This window comes from Pyrgilauda ruficollis, unplaced genomic scaffold (assembly GCF_017590135.1).
Source record: "Pyrgilauda ruficollis isolate IOZ18807 unplaced genomic scaffold, ASM1759013v1 scaffold72, whole genome shotgun sequence".
Classification (NCBI taxonomy): domain Eukaryota; kingdom Metazoa; phylum Chordata; class Aves; order Passeriformes; family Passeridae; genus Pyrgilauda; species Pyrgilauda ruficollis.
In genome coordinates, this window is record NW_024529044.1 from 2,399,200 (window position 1) to 2,424,252 (window position 25,053).

At 50.8% G+C, this 25,053-nt stretch overlaps 1 protein-coding gene across 2 annotated transcripts; it reads right to left on the reverse strand.

Annotated features, from left to right (window-relative positions):
* AXIN2 (axin 2) lies at positions 1-24,955 on the reverse strand. Of its 2 annotated transcripts, none has more exons than XM_041485822.1 (11): positions 24,748-24,955; positions 22,833-23,763; positions 16,927-17,067; positions 11,429-11,531; positions 9,422-9,562; positions 8,790-9,274; positions 8,499-8,672; positions 7,996-8,214; positions 7,352-7,447; positions 5,857-6,024; positions 1-1,771 (listed from the first exon to the last, which is right to left on the reverse strand). In XM_041485822.1, the coding sequence occupies exons 2-11, from the start codon at positions 23,654-23,656 to the stop codon at positions 1,645-1,647; spliced, it is 2,478 nt and encodes an 825-aa protein (XP_041341756.1). In that variant the 5' UTR covers positions 23,657-23,763; positions 24,748-24,955; the 3' UTR covers positions 1-1,644. The 2 variants fall into 2 exon arrangements, with proteins under 2 accessions (XP_041341756.1, XP_041341755.1); XM_041485821.1 differs by having other exon boundaries at positions 8,499-8,675.
* Between the last annotated feature and the right edge of the window lie 98 nt (positions 24,956-25,053).

A 25,053-nucleotide genomic window follows, 5' to 3' on the forward strand; every position in this document is an offset into this window, starting at 1 on the left:
TTTGAAAAATATAAAATTTTAATAAAGGCTACATCTCTTAATTACAATAATTATTGTACCAAGTAATTTTTTTTTAAATGAAACTCTTTATAATGCATAATTTACAGTATAAGTAGAACAAAATGCCATGGCAAAAGTCATGAGTACAGGACTTGTAATAAAAGGCATAAAATATATTTATACATAAACCCCTTAAACAAACAAGGGAAAGCTTGAACCCTGAATATAGGGCGAAGCATGGTCTGTAACACCATGCAGGCACAGGTACTGTACTGATTAAATTTAAAAAACACTAGAGATAGTGTATTAATATTTCCACCATACATTTTCTACAATATATACAGACTTACACAAAGTAGCAATGGCAAACAGAATGCACAGATTAACTTAATCAACACAAAACCCAACTGTTGAAATGCAAGGTCTTTCTCGGGAAAGGGTTGTTCTGCCCCAAAAGCCCCAGCCCACAGAGCTCCAGAGCCTTCACCCACATCTCCCACGGCCTGTGGGTGTTCAAGGTGAGGCAGAGAAAAACCCAGCCAAAAAAAAAAAACCCAACCAAACCCCAGCACACAAGGACTCACACGCTCCACACCGAGCTGAACACGCCCCATCGCAGTTACACGGCCTTGGAACACAAGTAGTGCTAACATTGAACAGCTAAAAACCTTTAGCTCTGTGGAACCCACATGGGCTCTTAACCTTTTTAACCTCGAGCTGTGCTAAATGTGGACATGGGAATGGGGTGGCTCCTTCTCCAGCCCTCCCAGGCTCAGGGTTTTGCTCACTGAGAGCAGCAAGGCAAAAACATCACCCCGCCAAAATCCATGGACAAAATAACCTGTTGGTGTTGTTGTTATATTGCATCTAAATAGAGTTAATGTTTAAGACCTTTATTTCAAATTAGAGCAGCATAGATTAAAATGCACCGGTCTCTAGTTGAATGGATTTTTATTTTGGCTTTTATTATTATTATTATTATTAATATTATTTCTTTAGGAAAGTTTTATCTTCACTTGGAGAAATACTGGGCATGACCTCACTCCTTCCCTTCTCCCCCTTCAAAAAAAAAAACCAAAACCATCACGAATGTGCTCATCGCCAAACTCCTAAATTTTAGATAGTGGGAAAAATGTAAAAAAATAAAATACTCCTTCCTCTCCTCACCCCACTTCCCAGCCCCTCTCTTCTCCATTGTTAAAGCAGCATATCCAAAAACTGGACTTAAGGGAAAACAGACTGTTCAATAAATATCAATAAGGATTACTGTTAAGGTAAGCTATACACAGTTTCTCTTAGTCCATAGATTTCAGATCCCCAGGAAATCATATATTATGTATGGAAGTCTCTCAAACACGGTCTGCATCTCCAATAGCCAACAGTGGTCATGTTTCTAATAAATAGTCCAGGGTTTTTATCATCTCAGTACCCAACTCATGAATAATAAATGCCATTCTTTTCCTCTAAGGCTAATTCAGCAAAGTCTTCATAGACTTCACTTTTTTTTTTCTTCATTGGTTCAAAACTTTTCCTTCAGAGTGGTTTGTTTTGTTCTTTTTTTTCCTCTTTCCTTATCATCACTACTGTTGTGTGTGTGTCCAAAGATTTTCCTAGGTTAAGCTCTCTTGAGAAACACAGATGCCATCAATCGATCCTCTCCACCTTCCCGAGGATCCTTCCCTCATACATGGGCAGGATGGTTTCGTCCTCCCAGACCTCCTCGAACACCGCCCCACAGTCGAACTCGTCGCTGGCCTTTTTGAAGTAGTATCTGTGGCAAAGAGAATTAAAACATGAGTTAAAAACCAAATAAATCAAAAGGTAAAAAGGCAAAGGATGCTTTGTTGGTTCTTTTGTAACCACGATGTTTGCAGTTTCTCCCCGCCTGAGGATGCTCCTCCAGGAACACTCTGGGGTGCTTGGGTCTGGTGGCTTGAAAGCATCCCTGGGGCTGCAGGGATGGGGTGGGATGGAAGGAGCAGGGCTGTGGATGCTCCTCAGGGGTGACAACAGCTTCTCCAGTGAGCAGATTACACACACTGGCAGTGGGTATCCCCAGCCATAAAGAAAATTAGAAAGCATGGTGATTTCTGGTCAAATATCTCATTTAAAAAGAAATAAATAGGATTTCAAAGCCAAGCATTCTTAAGGTTCCCCTCTCTCCCCACCTTCTTTCTTTCATGTGTTTTCTTGTTTCAAAGCTGAAGGCCAACATTAAAATTAGCAACTGTTATTAAAAGGATGGATGAAAAGCAAACCATCCCAGCTTCCTGCAACGCAGGGGCTGAAACTCTGCGGTGTTCCCGCTGGAAAAAACATCCCGGACTTGGAACAACCCCATTCCAAGCTAAGGGACAAGCTAAGGGACACAAACTCCTGCCTCTGCTTGCCGAGGCTCAGGAGCACTCTGAGAGAGCCTGGTCCAGCCCCTGGGCCATGACACGGGGAGGTCAAGTAGCAGTGTCCTGCATTCCTGCTCTTTTGCTCCGGGTCGTTAGATCATGAAGCCAACGCTGCCGAGACAAAAAGCACCCCCACCCCTCCTGTGTCAAACAGTAAGGACCCCTCTATTATCCTGAATTAGACCGTTCAGCTTCTTGATTAAAGGTTCCTTTTATCCCGTTTGGAGCTTTCTTCCTTCTAAGGCTGCTTAATTGCATATGCACAAATGAAGGGCTTCCATTCAGAGGGGTAGCATTTAGGGAGTCTGTCCGTCTGCCGCCCAACACCTCCTTGGAGATTCCTGCCTTCCCTTGGAAAAGGGCTTTGCCATCTGATTGCCAGGGATGGAAAATATTCCAGCAGATGGATTACAAAGAAAAAAAATATATCTATATATATTAAAAAAAATTTTATATATATATATATAAAATTAACCCCTCCCCTGTAGCTTCCAGACAACTTGGGTTGGCAGATGTTTGTCAGGGAGAAGGGGGTTTGGAATTATGATTTTCTTTAGGATGGCAAAGGAGATCAAATAAAGCTCCCTTTTACTACTAAAACTGGAAGAGCCACAGCAGGGCCTTGGAATCAGACACTTTTATTTAGTGACTTGTTTCATGATGCGTTTTTGAAATACCTCTTTATTTTCAGGGACATTAAAATTATTTTGGTAGGGGGATAAAAGATCCCTCTTTTCAGTCAATGAGATAAAACCACCTCCAATTAGTCCAGGAATGGTTAGGATGTATTTTTGTGAAGTCATTCCAAGCAGAATTGACACATGTTGCATCTTTAATGGCTCAGCAAGGAAAAAACATATTATTTGAGTCCTTCAGAGCCTGCACTCAGGGAAGCCAATGGCCCAACTCCCACCAGCTTCCATGCTGCAGGTCAAGGCCACAACTGCCCAGGACAGCAGCCTTGAAATAAACCCAAAAAACCCAAGGAAAGTTTGAATGAGTTACAAAGAACTTTCCCTTCCCTCTCCCCTGTCCAGATAACAGCCACTCTTCCTAAGAACTTCCTCCCCAAGTCCAAACCCTGGCTGTGTTTACAAAATTTTTATTTGAGAAAACGCACTATGACCTTTTACATAATTACAACCTTATTTCGCAGAGAAATGGGGAAAAATAAGAAAAGGAGGAGGCAAAGCAGAAAGAAAAAAATAATCCACCCCCACAACATCTTCAAACAAGTCACTCTGCTCTTATTTGCTCAGCAATGGGCTTTCCATTGAAACATATTTTATGTGGCAAGCTTTGCTGCTTTTTTTTTTTTCTTTTCTTTAAATTTTATTTTTTGGGACATCTGGCACCAATCGAGGCACGCGGGCCCGGCCTTGCAGCTCTGTTTTGAACCACTGCCATCCCCAGATTACCCGACACCACCCACTTTTTTCTGTGCCTGTATGTTTGTTTTTTGTTAACGCCATCAGTATTAAATCACTGCTTAATTCCTTTTTTTTTTTTTCTTTTTTTTTTGGGGGGGTGGAAAGCCAAGGCAGCGCTTCCCCGGCGGGGCTCTGGCATCGCGGCAGCCCGAGGTACCCGCCTCGCAAACTGATCCAATCAATAAAGAATTTGGAGAGTGGAGCATTTCTGCATGTCTTTGTGCATTAAATGAAAGGCAAGGGCTTCAAAGACATGCTTATTAAATGTGCCTTAAAAAGAAATCAATGCCAGATGTGACCAAAGCAGCCTAGTTAGTGCCTCCCCGTAACACACACGCTACTCCGGGCACCACGGACCTCTCCCCTGAAGGTCACCCGCAGTTTCACTCAAAGTCCAGCCAAAAGTCAAAGCTTAGATCAAAATGATTCCCTGGAGGTACACACATTTGTGTAATTAGTTTCACCTTGTGTCTGTGCAAGATAAAATACTGGGCACGCACCCAAGTTCCTTTTATAAATTTCTGTATTGTCTTTACCCAGGTGTAAAGGGGTGAGATCTAAGCAAAACGTTGTTTCATCCTTGTCAGTCACTTAAAAACATTTTCTAAAGTAATTACAGTCCGACAAGGCACAAATAATTGCACCTGGAGGGGCTTTTGGGCCACAGAGGTTTCAGGAGCCTAGTCTTGCACTTGGGCATCACTGAAAAATGTCACAGAAAACCAACAAACATTAAAAAAAGTTGGGTTTTTTGGGAGGAATTGGGACTACACAGCCACTGGGCAGTGGCAGAGCAGTGGTGAGGCCAAGGAAACTGGTCTGCAAATGAGGAGGAGCACAGCAGGACAGGCTTTAGGGGCTGGGAAATGGCACAAGGGTGCCAGAAGCCCAGGGATTATCCTGCAGGGTGTCCAGCTTGGATGCACTTGCTGCTTGGTGCCATCCAATGGCAGCTGGGTGGGCTGCAAACACGGTTTGGAGAGGAACTGGAATATTTCAGCCCCACTGTGCAAGAGCCATGGAGAAATGACCGTGGGCATCCCCCAGCCTGGGAGTGCCCAGAGTCACCAACCCCTGGCCTCTACAGGTGGATTTTCCACACCTAGAGAGAGGCCAGTGATGGGGCAGCAAGCTGGGAACTCTGTACCAAACCAAAAAGAACATTTGCAGGTTAAATCAGAGGCTGCCAGTTACAGGGCAAGACATACAGCTCTCTGAAGCACCACCAAATTCAGTGCAAATTTAAAAAGAAAAAATAGCTGGAATGTCCTTCTCCTGCTCACCCTGCAGGAGAAGTGGCAAACAGAGCATCCCAAGGGTGCCCAGATCCACTGAGAAAGGGCAGCCAAAAAAGCCAAAGTGAAGCTACTGCCGTAGCTGAGCAAGGCAGCAAACTGAGCAGAGGAAGCAGCAAACTGGTTAAACTGGGAGATGGGAGCTGGAAACCAGAGCAGCAGGGTTTGTTGGTGTTTCTGAGGAGGAACTGGAAATTGCTGGAGGAGCTTTCCCTGCAGGGCAGAGGTTTTCTTCTCCTCTAATGAAGTGAAAAAGGAGCCAGCTCCACGTCCCTGTCCCTCAGCAGCACCATCCCAGCCCATCAGTGATCCCATGTATGGCCACAGCATTGCAAAAAATAATCAAAATTGAATAGTTAAACAGTAGGCAAAGCAGGAGGCCAGCACCCAGGTGAACCCTGACCCCAGTTTGGAATCTGAATCCCACTGATCCATGCCTTTGCCACAAAGCCATCCCACACTTCCCTGCTATTGAAGCTTTTTGGAGAAGAGCTGGAGCACAGATCCTAATGCAAGTGGGAAAAGGTTGGGGTGGAAGGGAGGAGGTGGCCCTACAGCCAAGGCTCCTCTGTCCATCCCCACGTTGCTCCTGCTTTGAGTGGGAAGCGACTAAGAAGATCCACAGCCTCTGAAAATCCAAAGTGTCACTGCAGTGGGCCTGCAAAATATCTGCTAATTCTTCTGACTTGTTCTAGCACACTAAAGAACAAACAAATCACACATTCTTACCTGTAATTTCCCTTTTTGCTCAGCTGTTCTTTAAAGTGCCCAAGTGTCAGGCTCTGGGCCTTTAACATCCTCCTGTAGGGAATTTCTTCTCCACAAAAAAAATAGGTGACAACCAGCTCACCAGACTGAGAGGTATGAACAACTGGCAGTTTCTTTGGCTCTTTGTGACTGCAAAACAGAAAACACACACAAAACCCTCTGGTTTTCCATTTGAGAACAGGCTGTTTCACCTCACTCCAACCAGCAGCGGAGCTGGTGAATGCTGTCAGAAGCACCCTGAAAATCAGATATTCCTGTACTGCCTGGGAATTGGTTGGGATGTGCTTGCACAGCCCTTTGCCAGATTTCCACAGTGGGAATTACAGAATGGTTTGGGTTGGAAGGGACCTTAAAGCCCATCCAGTGCCACCCCTGCCATGGCAGGGACACCTTCCACTGCCCCAGGCTGCTCCCAGCCCTGTCCAGCCTGGCCTTGGGCACTGCCAGGGATCCAGGGGAGGCACAGCTGCTCTGGGCACCTGTGCCAGGGCCTGCCCACCCTGCCAGGGAACAATTCCTTCCCAATATCCAACTTAAATCCACCCTCCTTCAGCTTGAGGCCATTCCCCCTTGGGGTCATGGCATGGCAAAGGGGGAGCTGAGGGATAGGGGCTGGGCTCCCCAGCAAGCCCCAGAACTGCATCCTCAGGATTTTAATGGCTCTTTTCATCTGCCCTCATATAAAACATCTCCCAAGCTTCCTCCTCGTGCCCAACACCACCTGCAACCACCAGGCCCCAAAGCAAACCCCCTGCCAGATGCTCCACCTCAAACACCCAGGTAATCTTATTTTTCCCAGTGAGGATAAAATTAACAGGATTCTGCCATTTGCACCCAAGCAACGCTTCTTAAAGAATAATTAAAACAATATTACCCAGCAAAACGGCAACACTCTAGTGAATACCATGCAGCCAAATCTACAACTGCTTCTGAGGCAATGTACACTTGGCATGTCAAAAGGTCACAAAGTGTTAGTCCGCAGTAATTTAGTCTTCCTAATTTGTTCTAAGTCTTTGTAGAGTGGTTTCAGAAAAAAAGCTGCTAGCAAAGACAGCTGGTGGACTTAAGGTCAACCAATTAAAAATGAAAGGCTCTAGTCAGGTGGCTCAGTCTGGACTTCAAACATTACTCATTGCTTAAGATGAAGAGGGTAAGAAAGAAAACTTTAATTATTTAGGCCATTTTAGACCTCTCTGTAGCAGATTTCTTGTTAAAAGAACCATCCTGTAATTAGACTAATCCAATCTTTGTCCACTTTACAGGAATGCAAGTTAAAAAGAGCCGGAGACAAGATTTGAAAATGTTTTGTTCTTTCTTTAAGAAGAATGTTTGAAAGGGGAAATTTCAGATATAAGAATTTCCTCCCCTTTCAAAGCGCAATCTATTTAATGAAAATATAATTATGATATATATATATATTTATTTCCCATTCCTTTTCTGCACGTGCAATACTCACTCTTCTGTTGTTAGACTTGCATTGCAGAAAGGGGAGCTTCCCCCCTGAATGGCAGCGGAGTGGTTTCGGTCCCTCTGCTGATTTGAGGTTGAACATCTGAAGTGGGGAGGGGGAAAGCAAGTGGGGAAGAAGGAGGGGTTGGAAAAAAAAAAAGAGAAAAAACAACTTTAAGAAAAAAATTGTTGAAATACAATCTCCTTAATTGAAGTCTCCTGTGGGTCGTTAAGTTCGCTCTTTGTATCAAGCCTCACATGTTGTAAACAATCAAAGGAAGAATTAAAAATGCTGTGGGCTAATTTATCCTTCCATACCCAAATGAACGATAACCAGTCCAATTCCCCACTTGGTATGTAGCTGGAGCCTGTCCCAGAGGAAAAACGGGCAAATTACAGCCATCAAAAGAGTGGAAGTAATAGCCTCGGATTCCAACTATTTGTGCCGGTGCAGGGTGGGGTTGGAACGCAGAGGCTCATCCTCTGGGCTCGGCCAGGAGGCTGTCACACGTCCCCACGGCTGTCACACGTCCCCACGGCCGTCCCTCTGCCTGGACAGGCAGGACACATGCCCGTCCACCCTCAGCAAAGCTCCCCCAGCCCCGTTTGTCCCCACGGAGGGACGGGCACCGTCCTTGCCGTGGCCATTACCGTGGCTTCTGCGGCTTGGAGACCTCGGCCAGGCGGCGACACGCTTCCTCCAGCTGGGCCAGGGTGTTGGGTGGCGTCAGCGGGGGCATGGCGGGGTCCTGCACGAAGGGGTGGGCGGGCTGAGCCCCGCGGGGGTGGCTGCCCGTCCCCCACGGGTGGTGGCGGCCGGGGGCCCCCTTGGCGCACTCGGAGCTGTAGGCCTTCTTTGTGCTTTGTGTGCTTGGGGAAGGGAAGAAGCCGGGTTAGAAAAGCTGGAAAATATGACTTTAATAGCAGCTCCTATTCTGCTCGCTCCCTCTCAAAAGTCTGTCATAACATGAAAGGAGGTTTATTGCCAAAAACATGACATTTTTGTGGTTTTTCTGGTTCTGCGGAACAGCTTTTATATTAAACCGGAGGAGCAAAGAGTCTCATTTGTTTTTAGCGATTGTAAAAATAGACAGCCCATGTAATATATAAATATTTACCGGGAGCGATATTGCTGCAGACAGCTGCGTATTTACCTATGGGTCTTGTGCTTATTTTGTCTCTCGCTCTCCAGCATCCACTGCCAGACGTTCTGCGCCCGATCCGCTTCGCCCCCTGGGAGCTGCACCCCACCAGGGCCGGGCAGTCCCCCGTCCCCGGGGGCCACGCTGTCCACTCCTCGGCCCGGCCTCTTCAGCAGCGTCCCCGTCCTGCTGGTGGCAAAAAGGGACACGAGCCCACGGTCAGCCCCCGGCCCCACCAGCCCCACCGCAGCGGGACGATGGGTGACGTTTGGGGCGGGCGCCACGGAGATGCCGGTGACTTACCCGAAGGGCTCCAGCGGGGAAAGAGGGGGGTCAGTGTTTTTGGGGTGGCCCTTGCACTTGGGGTAGCAGTAGTAGTCGCCGCCCACCGGGCAGCAGCACTGCACCCGCTGCGCCGCCTCGGCCTCGATCTGCTCCTTCGTCTTGGGCACGGTGTGGTGGTGGATGTAGTGGTGGTGGACGTGCTTGGTGGTCTGCTTGGTGATGAAGCCCTTGCCCAGCAGGGCGCAGGCGGCCAGCGAGGCCGTGCCGGGCGGCAGCTTGCCCGTGGGCAGGCGGTCGGGCGAGCGGGCGCGGGGGCTGTGCCGGCCCACGCCGGGCGACTGGCAGCCGGGGGTCTTCAGCACGCGGGAGAGGTGCTCGTCCAGGATGGCCTGGGGGTCCTCCTCGTAGCTGCCCGAGGGCAGGAGCGACAGCGGGTGCTGGGGGTTGGCCACGTCCCGACTGCTCTGCAGGCTGGCAGGGAGCTCGCCCTCCTTCTCCTCGTCCTGCCAGACAAGGGATGGCAGGGAATGAATGGAAGGGGCCGGGAGCTGGCGAGGCGCGCGCCGGGATGTCCCCCCCGCGGGCAGGGAACGGCCCCCTCCCGCCGGCCGGCCGGGTGGCACGCGGAGCTCTGGGAACGCTAATCCTACCTCCTTGATCTGCTGCAGCCTCTCCTCCAGACAGTCCATGGTTTCCTGCTCCTGCTTCAGCTTCTCCAGCCGGGAAATGAGCTCGGCGGCGAAGGCAGCTGGCTCCACCGGGGTCATCTCCTTGGGAAGCCGGTGGGTCCTCTACAAGGAGCGGGGACAGAAGGCACAAGGCAATGTTTAGCGGGCGGCGCGGGGCGCGGGCGCTTCGCCGCTGCGGCATCGCCGGCCCCGCCACGCTTGTTGTGTCTCCATGTTTGGATGAAAAGACGACCGCAACTAGGCATGGTCTGCTCTGGATTTTTATGAGCTAGTGCTGTGGCCTCATGGAGTGACATCCTCCCCACCAGCGTTTGCCTTCGGCAGGAGCAGTTGGTCGCACTCTGAGGAACCCCGCTTGTTCTCTCTGTAGTACAACCAGCCCATCAGTAGCTACTCTGAAGTAGAAAATCTTCAAAGACTGTTGTCAAACATCAAAAAAAAAAAAAAAAAAAAACCTCTGAGGTGGGAGGGAGAGAGACTTTAACTAAAGGAATAAAGTGAGTATAAACAGAAAGGAGTTGGAAATTAAAAAAAATAAGATGGGGGAGAAAAAGGGAAAGGAGGGAAAAAAAAAAAAAAAAAAGAAGTCAAACGGTTGCAGATCAGAGAAGTGCTGGTAATTTATTTCCTGGCTACACACTGGGCACCTTTGAGGTAGTGTTGTCTCAACAGTGTCCTAGATCTCTTCCCCCCCCCTCCATCTCTTTGTACAGAAAATGAAGAAAGCTGCTGCAGGCTAGCGGTGCTACACTGCTGAGCTTGGCTGCCTCAAGCAGATCTATCAAGGGAAAAAGGGAACATCTCCAAATCAAGTGCAGAATATAAAAAGGCAAAACGCGAATTTCTGCCAAAAGAAGCAAACATGGCAGGAAAAGGGGAGGAAAGGAAAAAAAAAAAAGGAGGAAAAAGAAACCACCCACTTGACTCTGCCCTCCCTCCTGCCATCCCCACACACCCCACTCCTCGCCCCCACTCTCCCTCTTTCTCCCCCCCCAAAAGCAGAAAGCTGAACTGCCAACTCTTTCACATACTACCCACCAGATGAGGTGGGGCCTCTCTCCGGCAACCACTTAGCTCCAGAAATGATGTGAGGGTAGAAAAAGGCCACTCTGCTGGAAATTGTCACTCTTACACAAGCTGGCTCTATTCAGTCCCTGATCAAAGCACTGCCTTACAGAGAAAGTCGATTTGCACGCCCTGGGACAAAATAATCTAATTTACAAGCTCAGGCTATAGAACTTTCTTTAGGAAGGAAGGGGAAAAAAAAATACCAAAAAGAAAAACCACATAAACCACCCCCCGACCTTCCACCAGAAATATCATCTATGACTTCTTGCTGCTTAAGACAGCAGAAAGAGGAATTTTAGCATATTAATCTCAAGACAAGATAAGTTTACACTTGTCTGTGTAAACAGTTTATTCACTGCAGGAATCGAGAGGCTGCAAGTCAACTGAATTAGCAAGTCAGCAAGTTAATTTTGAAGAGCAGGGCAGCACCATGCATCAGATCCCCTCAAAGCCAGGCAGGGATCTGCTGCCAGTTCTCTCTTTTGGGAGCTCCTGCTCACCCCCAGCTCACACCCAGCTTTCGCAGCGATGCACACGAGGCCAAGCCTCACAGGAGTGTCAGGTGGCAGCCAGAGCCAAGGCTCCCACTAGACCCAACTGGGATTTAACCAACACATCTCCACTTGGGATTTAACCAACAGGACAAATTCAGCGCCGCTGACAACTCCTAATTAGCAGGTGGTTTCAGGAAGGACCAAGATGTGAGCGTGCACAAGCAGGGTTTTGGAACGATGCTGAGAGCACCTGGCTCCTGCCCAACACCCAGCAGCACCTCTCCTGTGGCATCACCCTGGCATGGAAATGCTCTCTCCCCTGCTCTCTTCCCTCCATGTGTGCATGTCCCCAGCCCTAGCACTTCCCACCGCCCACCCAGACCCTGCAGCTCCCTCCTGGACTCACCGGAAAATGAGGTAGAGAAACTTGACCGTTGGCCTTGACGCTCCGGTGCATCTCCCGCTGGAGCTGCTTCTTGCTCCCAATTCTGTACGGGGGGATCCCATCTCTGCACATGGAAGAGAGGCCACCATCAGCTGGGGCTGTCCCCATGCTCTGAGACACTTCTCCATCCCCTCTGGAGCCACCCAGGCAGCCGCAGGCCCTCATTCCCAGAGGTGCTGAGTCCTCTGGATGACACCCGAAGCCTCAAATATCCGGCGGTGTGGGAACTGCCTGTGTCACCAAAGGATGCACATGGATGTGCAGTAATTAAGCAAAAGCTGAAAAGCTGAAGGCAACTCCACGTGGGCAGACGTCCAAAGATCCCATCAGCTTCACTTCCAAGGCCCTTCCAACACCACATTTCTGCTCCTGACCTTTAATTTTAGGTTTTTCCCCATCCAATTACGCTCTCTAGGACCACAATGTTCCTCAAGCTTTGGAACACCCCAGGAACTGCTGGCACAGTGGAAACAAGGAAGAGGCTGACGATGGATGGCCATCCAGAGGCTGCTCCTCACCTCCAGTCCCATTTAAGATCCAGGATGCTTCCCCTGCCCTGAGGCTGGCCAGTACAGGACACCTCGGGGTGTGAACATGGCCATGGCCTGTCCTCTGGACAGGACACTGCTGCCCACAGCCACCCCAGCTCCTGACAGGAAACCACGAGGACGGACCAGGCCAGGAGCTCAAGGCTCTCCAGTGGGAACAGCCCCCTGCACATCCCACTCCAGGCATCTTTACCCAGCCACACAAAAAATTACCCCAGTGAGGATGAAAGGGCTTTCCACAGACAGTGGGGCCAGCCGGAAGAGCACGCCTGGAGATCCTGAATGTCTAATTCCACCACTTCCCTCAGACTGCCTGAAGAACCTTGATCTCCAGTGCCATCCCTTTCATCCACCTGCCCCCACACCTGACTCATCTCCTGAGAGGAGAAAAAATAACTCCAGCCCAAGGAGGAGCAGACAGCGCTGGCCCCACACTGCTGCCAGAGGAGCCAGCGTGGCACTGTGTCCCTGCGTGTCCCCTCCCGTGGCCACGGGGATGGTGGGCACACACCAGAACACCTTCCCAGAGGCACCATGTCCCTCCCCTGGAGGAGGATGATCAGATGCCACCACTCAAAGCAGGCAATAGCAGAGCTTTGTGAAGATCTTCAGGTGCCATTAATGAGCAAGACTAAGCTGCAAAGCCTGGAATGAAGGATCAGAACAATCCCATCTTAATAAACTTGGAAAAATCTTCATAAATAAAAATGACCATGTGGGAGGCCCTTGAGGCCACAAGGCGAGCACCTCCTCTAAACACAGTTTTTGAGCACATGTGACATGGAAAATGAAAGGAGCTGATTGTCCCCATGTCCCCACTGCACAACAGGGGCTCCAGGAACTTTCTGGAGGAGCAGTCCAGCACGGAACAGCCAACACGGCCACTGGTGGCCACCAAGCACCTGCCCATGAAGTATTTCTGCTACACAAACCTATGGGGCAAAGCAGTTTGGGGCACATGACATGTCTTAGTTTTGGGAGAGGATGGGGGAAAAGCAAATCTGAGGTGAAGACAAAACCACCTGTACCTTCAGAGATGTGTTTGTTAACTGGGGTCTCCTGAGACAAGGGTCTCTTAGGGAACACCTTCAGCACAGGGAATGCACGTAAAACAGGCACTTCAAAGGAAACTAAAAATGCCAGCATGAGCACATGAACCCACGGAATGAATCCCATTAACACACTCCGTGGAAAAGGAGGTGTCCTCTGTCCATGGAAGGCCAAGAGGCCAGATGGGGAGGAGCAGGGATGCAGCTGAAGGGCTGTGTGTCCACCACAAGGATACAACCAGGGAGCACACATCTCCTTGTGGGGTATCCCCAAGTTCCCAGCTCCACAAGGATCATCTCTGCCCAAAGGGACAGTTCTGGGACAGGCCACGGAGCAGGAGTTGGGATTTACTTGTAAAGGAGGAGGAGGAAAAGCAACGCTGACCCAACAGCGTGGGTTCCTCACTTTACGATTTGCCCTCGTTCAGGCTGATACAAGAACTGCTCCTTCCCCCTAAAATTCCTCTGGTTACAGCAGAGAGCCCCACATCAAACCTCCAGCTCCCTGCTTCCACAGCCCTGCCCTGGCAGAAGAGTTCTGCAACTTGTAACAACATGCAGAATTTTTTAAAAAAAGAATGAAAAAACTCAGAGGTATTTCTCCGAGATGGGAAGGCTGTGGAGCAGCTTGGGAAAGTCAGCCTGGGGAATGGGAAGGGGCTTCAGCAGCCACTTTGCTGAGAGCTGTCTAAACCCTTTCCTGGAAAACGGGGGGAAATGGACAAGGCCAGGGCTGAAGGGGTGACCAAGTGACCCCTGACTGAAGGAGGGACAGAGGGATGGAGCTGGAGCCACCAGCAGGAGATGGGGGGGCAGGGGGAACCCTAATGCTGAGCAGAGCCCCCAGGCAGGGGAAAGTACCTTGGAAATGGAAGGGCTGAACTTGGCCTGAGGTTTTGGGGCAGGCCAAGGGTTAACCCCAGCTCTCCAGGTGCCACCTCCCTCCCTGCTCCAACAGCCAACACTTGCACTCACTTTCTTGGCTACTAAAAGCTGCAGGCTGAAGAGCTACAGAATTGAGGCACTAAATAGTAGAGTTTAATTATAAACATTTCAGCTAACCAGGCTGGGGCTAAGCCAATCTGTTTCTGGGGGAAACACTAGTTTGAAGTCTTCTACCCAGTCAGCTGCCATTTAAGCTGAGCCAATTATCTTAGCCTTTTGACTCAGATGTGCCTGACCTAACCTGAATGTAGTTTTACTGCTGCTTTGAAATATCAGACTCATGCGCATATGCATTCACTCCCATCTTCATTTGGCAACGGCTCTGAAACAAGCCTCTGATCTTGCCAACATCAAAAGCCTGGTTTGTAAGATAAGGTAATATTTGAAGTTTGCTCAGCAGCATTCCCCTGTGTCCAAAGTAAATCCATAAATAAGATATAAGCAAATAAAAAAAAAAAATCCCCTTTCCTCCCTCCCCCCCCTCCCAATCAAGAAATGGAAATAGAAATTTGCATGATGCTTTGTGGCTGTTACAAAATACATAGGGACAGACTGATCCCTGGCTTCTGGAATAAAATAAAAAAGGCAGATTACGCATTATTTGGAGATTTCTCCTAATCCCAGTGCAGTTCAGACTCAGATTTATTTAAAAAAAAAAAAAAAAAGCTCCAAACTCACTTTACTGCTATGTCTGACAGACTTTTCCAGAACAAGTTTTTCCTCTTCAGTTGATACCAATATGAGCCAAAAGAACTAATTTGCATTTACACTGCTGGAACAGAACAAGGCCTCCCATTCCAGGGGGATAAAACCTGACAGGCTGAGCACCTGGGCTCAGCCAGGGTGGGTCTGTGCCCCCTCCAGCTTCCAGCACAGCCACTGCCAGCAGCACCCAAAAATCCCAACTGCTCTACAGATGCTGGCAGCAGCCCTCCTCCTCTGCAAAGGAAGTTTTACACCAGCCTTAACTTTAAACCCAGGCTCCAGAAGTGCCAGTTTACCTCTCCCAGTTGCAGAAAGCCGCAGCACAACCAGCCCCACGGCCAGAGCACGGCACGGACACGGAATCTGCCCCTGTGCCACCCCTGGGCAGGTAAATCTGCCCCTCTGCCACCCCTGGGCTCTGAGCAGGAAATCTGCCCCTGTGCCACCCCCGGGCAGGGAACCTGCCCCTCTGCCACCCCTGGGCAGGTGAATCTGCCCCTCTGCCACCCCTGGGCTCTGGGCAGGGAATCTGCCCCTCTGCCACCCCCAGGCAAGGAAATCTGCCCTTCTGCTACCCCTGCACTTTGGGCAGGGAATCTGCCCCTCTGCCACATCTAGGCAGGGAACCTGCCCCTCTGCCACCCCCGGGCAGGGAACCTGCCCCTCTGCCACCCCCGGGCTCCCCGCTGCCCCCCAGCCTGGAGCTGTGGGCAGTTTAATCAGCCAAGCTTCCCCAAACTCTCACAGCCTGCACGGGCCATTGTTACTGCAGGAAAAAACAGGCAGCTCCTTTCAGGCGCTGCTTTATGGGGAGCTCCTATTCACTTGTTCAAGCAAATTTCAAAGCGGGCTGCTGCCCTCTCATCCCCGCTAAGCTCCCCTGGACTAACAATGGGCTGAAAGCGATTCAGTTAAGCCTTTCATCCACCATGCACTTTATTTCTCACTCAGTGCTCTCATCTGTATAAGGCCTACAATTGGCATTGCTGTGAAGAGAGGGTATAATCCTAGCCCTGTGAATCCCAAGTGACCCTACACTGGTCCAGAAATGACTAACCCAATGAATGCTCTGTTGACACATGATCACATACAACCAGAGCCAGTAAGAAGAAATAAAGAAGTCACCCTATGATTCAGCTCTTTTATTTAATGCCAATATTGTTCAATAAGGGAATCTGCTGGGACAACAAACTATTTTTTTTTTCCGTAATATCAGTTCAAAACACACATGTGTGTTTAAAAAAAATTCTAAAAAGGGCTTTTTGTTTATGCATCGAGGATTTTTGGTAAATCCTGTTTTCCGTTGTGCATCTTCATGCATGTTGACTTCAAAAACCCAGCATGAAAATCTCTCTGAGGAGCATACAGGGACCACTGGACATGTCTGACAGAGACACTGGGGAAGTTTCAAGATGAAAGACCAGCAATGCAGCACTCTGCTTACAGGTGGGCACTTAAATGAAGACCATGAAACACAAAGAGCATGTGCCTTCTGCTAAGATGAAGAAAATGGTCCTTAGGAGCACTAAGTGAGCCTCACTATCTTCTCTAGAGAAACAAAAGCACCATTTCTATTCTGCTGGGGAAAGCAAACTGACAGTCAAACCTTGCTCCCAGCTGCAGACTCCCCAGCAGCCAGGAGAAGACAAGATCCTGCAATTCCTGGGCTCAGCCACAGCATCATCTCTCATGCCTGTATGCTCCTGAAACACCCACACCTGATCCATGCAGCTCCATCCAAATGGCTCTTTGAAGACTGCCCCAGCCACACTAGATGAGCAGCTATTTGCCCCTTCAGGTCACTGGCCCTATTAATGTACATTCTGACACTAATGACGAACGTTAATTACAGAAAGTACTTCCTACAGGAAGTAATCTCCTCTTTGATGACTGATAACTAGTTAAGGAAGCCTGGCCTTAAGACAAAGGCTCAGGGAGATTCATTCACTCCTTGGGTTAGTCAGGCAGCACCATGAGGCAGGGCAGAACATGTTTGCTCAGCTGCAGTTGCAAAATGGCAAGAGAGGGATTCATTATTTCCCTGCATCCGATACCTGCGGCGACGGCGCGAGGGAGAGAGAGAGTGTGCCATGCCCTGGTTGGGCACACACCCCTTTGGGTCAAGCAGGGTGATGCCCCTCACTCCCCTAAGCCCCCCAGAGCTGATTTACAGGTGTCCCATCCCAAAGCGTGGCCAGCAGCAGGTACTCACACGCTGCTGTCCGTCATCGACATGGAGTCGTCCGTCAGGGCATCGCTGGAGATTTCGCTGTCGTTGGCGCTGGTGGCCGGCGCGAAGACATAGCCCGAGTTCACGTGGTAGGGGTTAACGGGGTCGTTCCTCTTGAAGGACCTGGCAGGCAGAACAGGAACCCAGTTACCACACAGTCCTGGGCTTGGTGGCAGCACCATCCTCATGGGAACCACACTCAAGCTCTTCAGAACCAACCAGACCTCAGCCAGCACACCACCTAAACCAGCATGCTGTGGCTAAACACACCCAGAGCACAACCTCAAAGACTTTTAGCATCTCCTGAAGTGCTCTGGAAAATCCCAGGAAGCACCTCTGCATCCTTTGATACCCTAAAAAACTCAGTCCTTAAGGCTTGATACTGCACTGCTGAGGTCAGCAGGTGTTTCACTGTTGGCACCAGCAGGGAAAAGTCCAAGAAGTTCACAGCTCGAGTCCCACTGAAAGGCACAAGGAACCAAACAACAAAGCTTAGTTCTACTCTGAAGACAAGGGTTAGGATCCCTTTGGAAACACAAATGATTGGTATCTCTGATCCAGGAGAACCACCGGGAACTACAGGGGCAGGACCCCCAGGTGTCAGAGGCACAGAGACCCCAGGCAGGGCTGAGACCTCCTGTCCCAGGCCTGGCCCCCCAAGGATGGATGCACCACAAAAACACTGGCCCTGAAAAAACACACACCAAAAAGCCCAGCTTTTAGGAGAACCTCCTACTCGTGTTTTTTGGCACAGTGTGAGGAAGAGGAGGATGGATGGGAGACATGAGGAGAGGCCAGCACATTGTATTAACGGGCACGTGGGTTACTCACCCAAACACCTCCTCACCCAGAAAAGCAAACCCTAAACCTGGATGTTTGAGCTGAGCACCCAGGAGCAGCTCTGTGAAGGATTCACAGGCTGTGATGGAGCAGGGCCAGGTCACTATGGCAGGGTCACTGCATGGGGAGCCCCCGGGCATCCCCCTGCCCACTGCCTCCACCGCTCCAGCTTCCCAGCCAGGATCAATATACACATCCTGGCAGGTGATAAGGGGATTATGCAGGGAGGTTTGGAAGCTGCATGTTAAGGTGCACATTTTGTTTCTCTTCCAGGGCAAGATGGGGTTGTTAAGCTTCTGCTTTTGTATATCAAAGCAAAAGGCCTTGTCATCTGATAAGGATTGCTGATTTTAATAATTAGGGCCACTTACCCAGGACTTGGGGGCCTAAGGAATGTGCCAGCAGGCTCGGCAGGTTTTTTTTAATAGGCTTTCCATCTCCTTGCCCCCCTGGGGCTGGAGGGACCAGCTGGATTGAAGTGACAGCAACATCCTCCCACTGCCCCCTCTCAATCTCCATCCTCATCCCTGTGCCCCCATCACACCATCCCTCCTCCCCCAGCACCAAAAGCAGGAGCCTCAGTGAGGCTTAAGTTTTTTAAAAAATAAAGGGAAGGGAAAAAAATAGAAAAAAGGAGGGGGAAGGCTGGTGGGGAAGATGGGCCTCTCTGGTATGAGCAGTGTGGGGCTGGCTGCAGGCAGGTATTCAGCCCAGCCGGGGCTGCATTCCTTTCCAAGGAGGCCAAGGCATTTCTGATGGGGAGATCAAGAAGTTAAAAAATATATATCTGGGAAGAAGAAGAAGGGAAGAAAATGAGATAGTAAGGAATGCCACAGGAAAGAAGTTAAATCTTCAAAGACAAATTAATTCCACATGTGGGTGAAAGCAAAGTTATCCTGCTGCTACTACAAGAAAAGTCCCTCTAAAAGCCATGGAGTCTTCTGCTCTGGATCAGGGGATGTGCAGTCCTAGGGCCCTGGTGGGCTTTTGGGTCAATGTGTAAGGGATGCAGCTCTTCCCACTCTTAGATTTGAAACCATCTCAGCTCCTGAGAGTGCATCTGAGGACCACAAGGCTCAGGGGTGCAGATGCTCCCCAGCAGAGCACCAGCACCTTGCTGGGAGGTGTCTGTCACCCCCGTCACACCCGGGGGGTGGATTTGCCATGCTGCTCTCACAGGAGGATCCCTGCAGAGGCTGGGCTGGGGGCGGAGGCAGCAGGTCCTGTGGGTATGGCACAGGGAGAGGGAGGTGTGTCCAAACATCTAATTAGAGAAAGTGGCCGGAACTAACTCATCTTCCCAGCAGCATCATTCACCTACCAACACCTCGTGGACAAGAGGAAAAATAATAACCCCTAAAGCTGACATGGTTTTAAAGTCCTCATCCCTGCTCCACATCCAACACCACCCCACAGAAATCTCCCCATCCTTTCAGAAAACCAGTGGGGGCTGTTTTGCTACGTTTAATGTTTCTGGAATTTTTTTTTTTCCCCAATTTTAATCTGACCACCTTACTCCAGTAATTGCACCCAGATGCATCAAGTTGCCTGGGAGGGTTTTAAATTCCAGGGAAAGCGGTGGTCTCCTGCCACAGATGCTGCACACACAAACACAGCCCAGCTCCAAACTCAATATGCAAAGTGTTTTCAGCTGTCAGGTAGCAGTTGCTCTGGAGCTTCAAGGAGAATGTCTGATGTTTCTCAGCCTATTCTTATCTTGATACGATGACACACAGCATGTAACTCTCTCACTCTCTCTGCTATGTTAGGCAATGGCCATATCAGAGGTATTATAATGCCATGAAAATTTCAGAGGGGGTCCTGGCCATAACCCCTGTTATGAGGGTGCAGTTCCAGAGTGTGGGGGGTGGGGTTTTTTTTATTGTCAGATTGCTTTTAGAAATAAAAGCACTTGGGCAAGTCAAACCACAGACTTCTACTACAGAGAGAGAAAAACTGTGCAAGGAACAGTTGGAGGCAGCACTGAATCTCATTAAGTATTTTCTTGGGACAAACATCACTGGGCAACCATGGGTTTAAAAACATTTCAAAAAAAGGCAAAAAAACCCACACATGCACAAACCTGAAAAAAAAAAGTATATTTTAACACAACTATGTTAATCACAGCTTCCACGCTCTAATTGTAGAACACTGCTTGGAGCATAGCTTTACAATGGCATCATTTACTTTGATAATTGAAGCCAAACTTGGTTCCAATAACTTCACACACAAGGAGCTGCACCAGCGGGTCCTTTCAAAGGCCAGGAAGCACTGGGAGCAGGCAGAAGGCCATCTGCAAGCCCCAGCCTTCCCCCAGCAAGGCCAGTCCCGCTGATGTTAGAGCCTAATGGGAGGCAGATGAGTCCACCTTGGGCTGAGCAAACCCACGTTACCCCGGCGGCACAGCAAAGGAAGAGGCGCTCTCTGTGTACACAAAGTCGTGCCTGATAAATTTAGAAGCGCGTATAAATAATAGCTGGAATTCCTGGAGCATGGGGCCAGGTCCAGCACAGCAGCCTGGGGAGGCCAGTTTTAACCACACCACAGCCCAGAGGGGAGGGGAATCGCCTGGCAGGACAAGAGGGAGGTCCTGCTTTTAAAATATTCCCTGTATTAGGGCTCCAAATACACAGCCAGCAGTTTGCAAGCCAGGTGCAAACTCTGTGTTTTCACTTGACTTCTCCTGTTCCTGTCCATCACCAGCACTGGGGCCAAACAAAGTCTCTCAGCTTGTCCAGTTCCTGCTGTCTCCCGTTCGCCGTGGCTCCGTGCCCTGGGATTTCCAGGTGGTCTCCCCTGCACACACCAGGCTGGCCTGGGACCACTGAGCTCCCACCATCAGGTGGGCTCAGCCCAGGGCTTTCGCTGGGATAATCACATTGAAACCCACCGAAGCGAATGGCCAGAGCCTGCACAGCCCTTCAAAACCAGAGCACGCTGAGCAGAAATTCCTTAATTCCAACACACACATGAGGGAGGTGTGGTTTGGCCACTCACCAAGGAAAGACTTTGTGCAAGCTTCAGCTCCAATCCTAGCCGCGATCCTAAATGCTGAGTGATGAGAGATAACCCATCCATATGCTCATCAGCTCCGAGCACATGCACGCACAAGTGGCTTCACAAATGGGAGGAACTGAGCAGCATCTCAGCTTGACCTCCCCTCTCTTTGCATTGAGATCTCTTGGCCCCGTGGAGAGCAAAAGCTCCTGGAAATTCAACAGAAGGTGATCAAAGCAAAACGCACTACCTAATGTCCTAGGAGGGTAGATCTGACATGTGAGGAGCAAGCTGCATTAATCCCTGGACAAAAAAAAAGAAAAGAAAAGAGGGGGGAAAAAAAAAGAAAGAGAAAAAAAGCCCAGCACTAATCAGGCAAGCAGCCACGGCACTGCAAGAGCTCTCCTGGACAAGGCACATGTGGGTTTAGCAGGGCCTGCAGCTCTGGTAGAACATACAGCCAAGCCCTTCCAGCTCTGAATCCCAACAAAGGCTCAGAGATAAAAGCATCAAACATCCCCCTCCTGGAAAGCCAGCGAAGGGCAGCAGTTCAAACCAAGTTGTGGAGAACAGCAGATGCTCAGGCAGAGAGGCTCAGGCACGAGATGAGGATCCCAAAGCCCAGGTCCCGCACAGAGCAGCTGCCAGCGCTGCCCCCGCAGCCCCCGGCAGGAGGGCTCCGGGGGCCACGCCGGGATGGAGAGCATCCCTTCTGTCCCCACGGCCAGCACCGCCATCCCGCCCCGCTGGCGGGACAGCCCCCGGCACGGCAGAGCACCAAAGGGGCTCTGGAGCACCCTCCGGGGCACGGGGGACCCTGCCAGCACCCCACGGCCCCGGCGAGCCCGGCACAGCTGGAAGCTCTCCGGGGGCAGCAGAGGAGCGCTCCAGCAAAGCCTCGCCGGGAGAAGCCTGATGCCCTTTGATGTCCATGAATCACAGACACACTCTCAAAATTCCTGTAAACGAGATGTCAAACACTCACCATACCAACCCCCAGGCTGCCGGGCCGGCGGAGGAGAGCGCACATCTGCGGCAGAGCCCTCTCCTCTCAGCCCTGATTCAACAATCCACATTTATGGCAAGGGTGGGGAGAGGAAAGAATACATTTTCAGAGGATTATACAACTCATCATTTGCTCATCAGAGTCTCTCTTTCCCATCCCCCCCTGCACTTCGACATGGCTCTTGCTTTCCTCACCCTCGCACAGCTGTGCCATCAACATTTCCAACAAAAGACAAGGCTCTGGCAATGCAGATGCACCCAGGACCAGGGCACAAGGACACCCTGTCACCACACAGCGTCCCCACATCCCCCTGGAGACAACCACCTCTTCACGGGCTGAACCCTGAGCTCACGGCCAACACGAGAGCACCAAAGACCGACCAAAGATCTATTACTGCACACCTGGAAAGCCTCTACCACCTTAAACACTCAAATTTTAGGTATCCTCCTGTATGCACTGTCAAAGCCACCCTAGATGGCTCTGACATGACACGGACACCTCACACCATGGAGAAGCTGCCCATCACACACACGGAGTCAAAATAAGAGCAGATTCTGCCCAAGTTGCAGAGTTTGATGCAGTCAGTGCACACATTTCCTCTTCCACGACCGCACAATTGCTTCCCACATAACCAACATCGTTAAACACCGGTTGATGGTGGAGTTGGGGAACTGGTAGGTTACATTATTCATGTGTCTCTGTGATCCACTCCACTACTGCTCTTAATAGGTTTGAAAGTTGAACCAATAATTAACGTATGTCCGGAGGACATAGTTGCTATGAAGTTTTTGATCTATAAAAGAACTGAAAGAGCCAATAGGGCTTCAGAGCACAGGATCTTGTTTTCCCCTGTAGAGGGGGAAAAACCCCGCACTCAGACAACACCCCACAAATTCCAGTGTCTGGAGGTGTGGGGAAGCAGCTGTGCTCCCAAGCCCTTCAGGAAGCCTTGCCTCCCCTCGATTCCCACCCCAACAGTCCCCTGAAAAACACTCTCAAAGTCCCTAAAGTTAAAACAAAGCACAATTTCCAGGGGTTCCCTTACCTGTATCCGTTCTCGATCGTTTCCGTGGCTCTGACATTCGCTGTAACCCTCAACGTCTTGCTGGATAGTCCAACTACTGAAGGCAAGATTTTGTTTTTAAAGTCTGCACAGCTCCATTCCTCTTCTTCATTCAAGGTCGGGAGATAGCCACAGACAACTTTTAAGCTCCCCAGTCCATTGCTGTTCATGTAAGCGGGATTCTCTCCTCCACTCCGTACATATTCGAGGTATATATCAGAAGTTAAAAACATCTGGTAAGCATTTTCCTCCATCACAGTCTGAATCTCAGTCTGTGCCTGATCAAACATGATGGAATCTATCTGCTGCTTCTTGATGCTGTCCCTTATGTAGGTCTTGGTAGCAGGTTTGAGCTGCTTGGAGACGATGCTGTTGTTCTCGATGTACCTTTTGTAAATAGCTTTGGCTACTCGTAAAGTTTTGGTATCCTTAAGGTCCATCTGCCTGAAGCCATTGCAGGCAAACCAGAAGTCTAAGGTATCCACACATTTTTCCCTTTCCAGAAAGGTCCGAAAAAGATAGGCACCATCTTGATCTCCCAAGAGGGAATGCAAGGATTTGGTCCATCTGGCCAGAGGGGAGTCCGGGGACGCGCTGCCCTCCGGCTCCCCGAGTCCGTTCTCATTCCTCCGCGGGGCAGGAGGCACCGGCATGGCCTTGAAGCTTTGGCTTTTGGCGAGAAACGAGCTGGCGAGTTGCGGGCATGGTGCTTCTCCTTCCTCCCCCGGGACAGGGGGTCGGGGGGCGTCTTCCCTGAAGCTGCTGCTGGGGTCGGGGAGGTGGGCGAGGACCACGGCGCTGCTCATGGCTCCGGAGCTCGCTGGGGAGAGGGGCTCCCAGTTGCTTCAGGAGCTGCCTTGTGCCTCTGCCTGCCTCTGCCTGGAGTCAGCAGGGGATCCTCGGAGCCTCCTCTCTGCAAAGGGGAAAAAAAAAAAAAAAAAAAGGGGGGGGGAAGAAAAAAGGAGTATTGATCTAATCAAAACCAGATCCTCCCAACATCAAAGGCAAAAAAGTAAACAGGCTTTTCAACTCCTCACAGTCAAAAAAAAAAAAAAAAAGGAAGAAAGAAAAGGAGAGAGGGAGGGAGGGAGGGAGGCAGGGCAGAGGGAGCGCGGCTCTATCGCCAGCCCGATCGCGACTATCAGATCCGCTCCGCTGAACTCCCGGCTCACTTTTAGCGGGGCCGGGGCCGGCGCGGGGGTGTCAGCGCGGCCCCCCCGCAGCCCTGGGCAGCTCGGGGCGTCCCTGCCCCGGCATCTGGTTTCCATTTGCCCCTCAGCCCAGCCCCGCTCCCCCCGCGCTGCCCGACCCGCGTGTGTCCCGGTGTCCCCCGCTCCGCCAGAAGCGACGCTGGGGCTTCTCCGCGGGAGCCAGGCTGGAGCAGGGACCCCCCCTTCCCAAAAAACACCCCCGAGGGTGGGCTAAGGCGAGGCGGCCGTACCTGAGCGCTGCGGGGCATCCCGGGCCCCCCGCATCCCCCCTGCGGCCGAGGACAGCAAGCCCGGCTCTGGAAAAGGGGCAATAAATGGGAAGGGGGGGTCGGAGAGGGGCAACCCCCAGCCCCGGGCTGCCCGGCGTACAAAATAATAATGATAATAATAAAAACCTGCTCCAGAAATGGCGACGGGCTGGGAGGAGGGAGGTCGGAGGGGGAGGAAAGGGGGGAAAAAAGTCCGGAGCGACTTGGAGCCCTCCGAGCCGCGAGCAACAGCCGAGCCGCGGCGGGCACGGGCAGCGCGGAGGCTCCGCGCCCGCGGAGGGCGGCAGCGCGGGCACCCCACGGAAAAAAAATATATATAGTGAAAAAATAAATGTAAGGAAATAACTGAAATTAGGAGAAAACCCCGTATCTCAAGGAGAAGAAGCGGCGGCCGCCGCCCCCGAAGTTGCCACTCACCGCCGAGCCGGAGCTCGCTGCGCGCCCGCGGCCCCGCCGCTCCCCGCCGCCGGCAGCGCGCAGGCTGCACCCGCTCCCCCCGCCGGCCTTCCTCCTCCTCGCCTTCCTCCTCCTCCTCCTCTCCTCCCCGGCGGTGCAACCGCATCGGAGAGCATCGGGAAAGAGGGGGGTAAAGGGAGGGGGGGGCTGCGAGGGAAGGAGCCCACTGCGATCCGCGCCTCCCTCCTCTCCCTCCCTCCCCTGGTTATTTATTTTATTTATTTTAAATACAAAAGCGCAGGTCCCGCCCCCCCCTCCCTCCGCCCC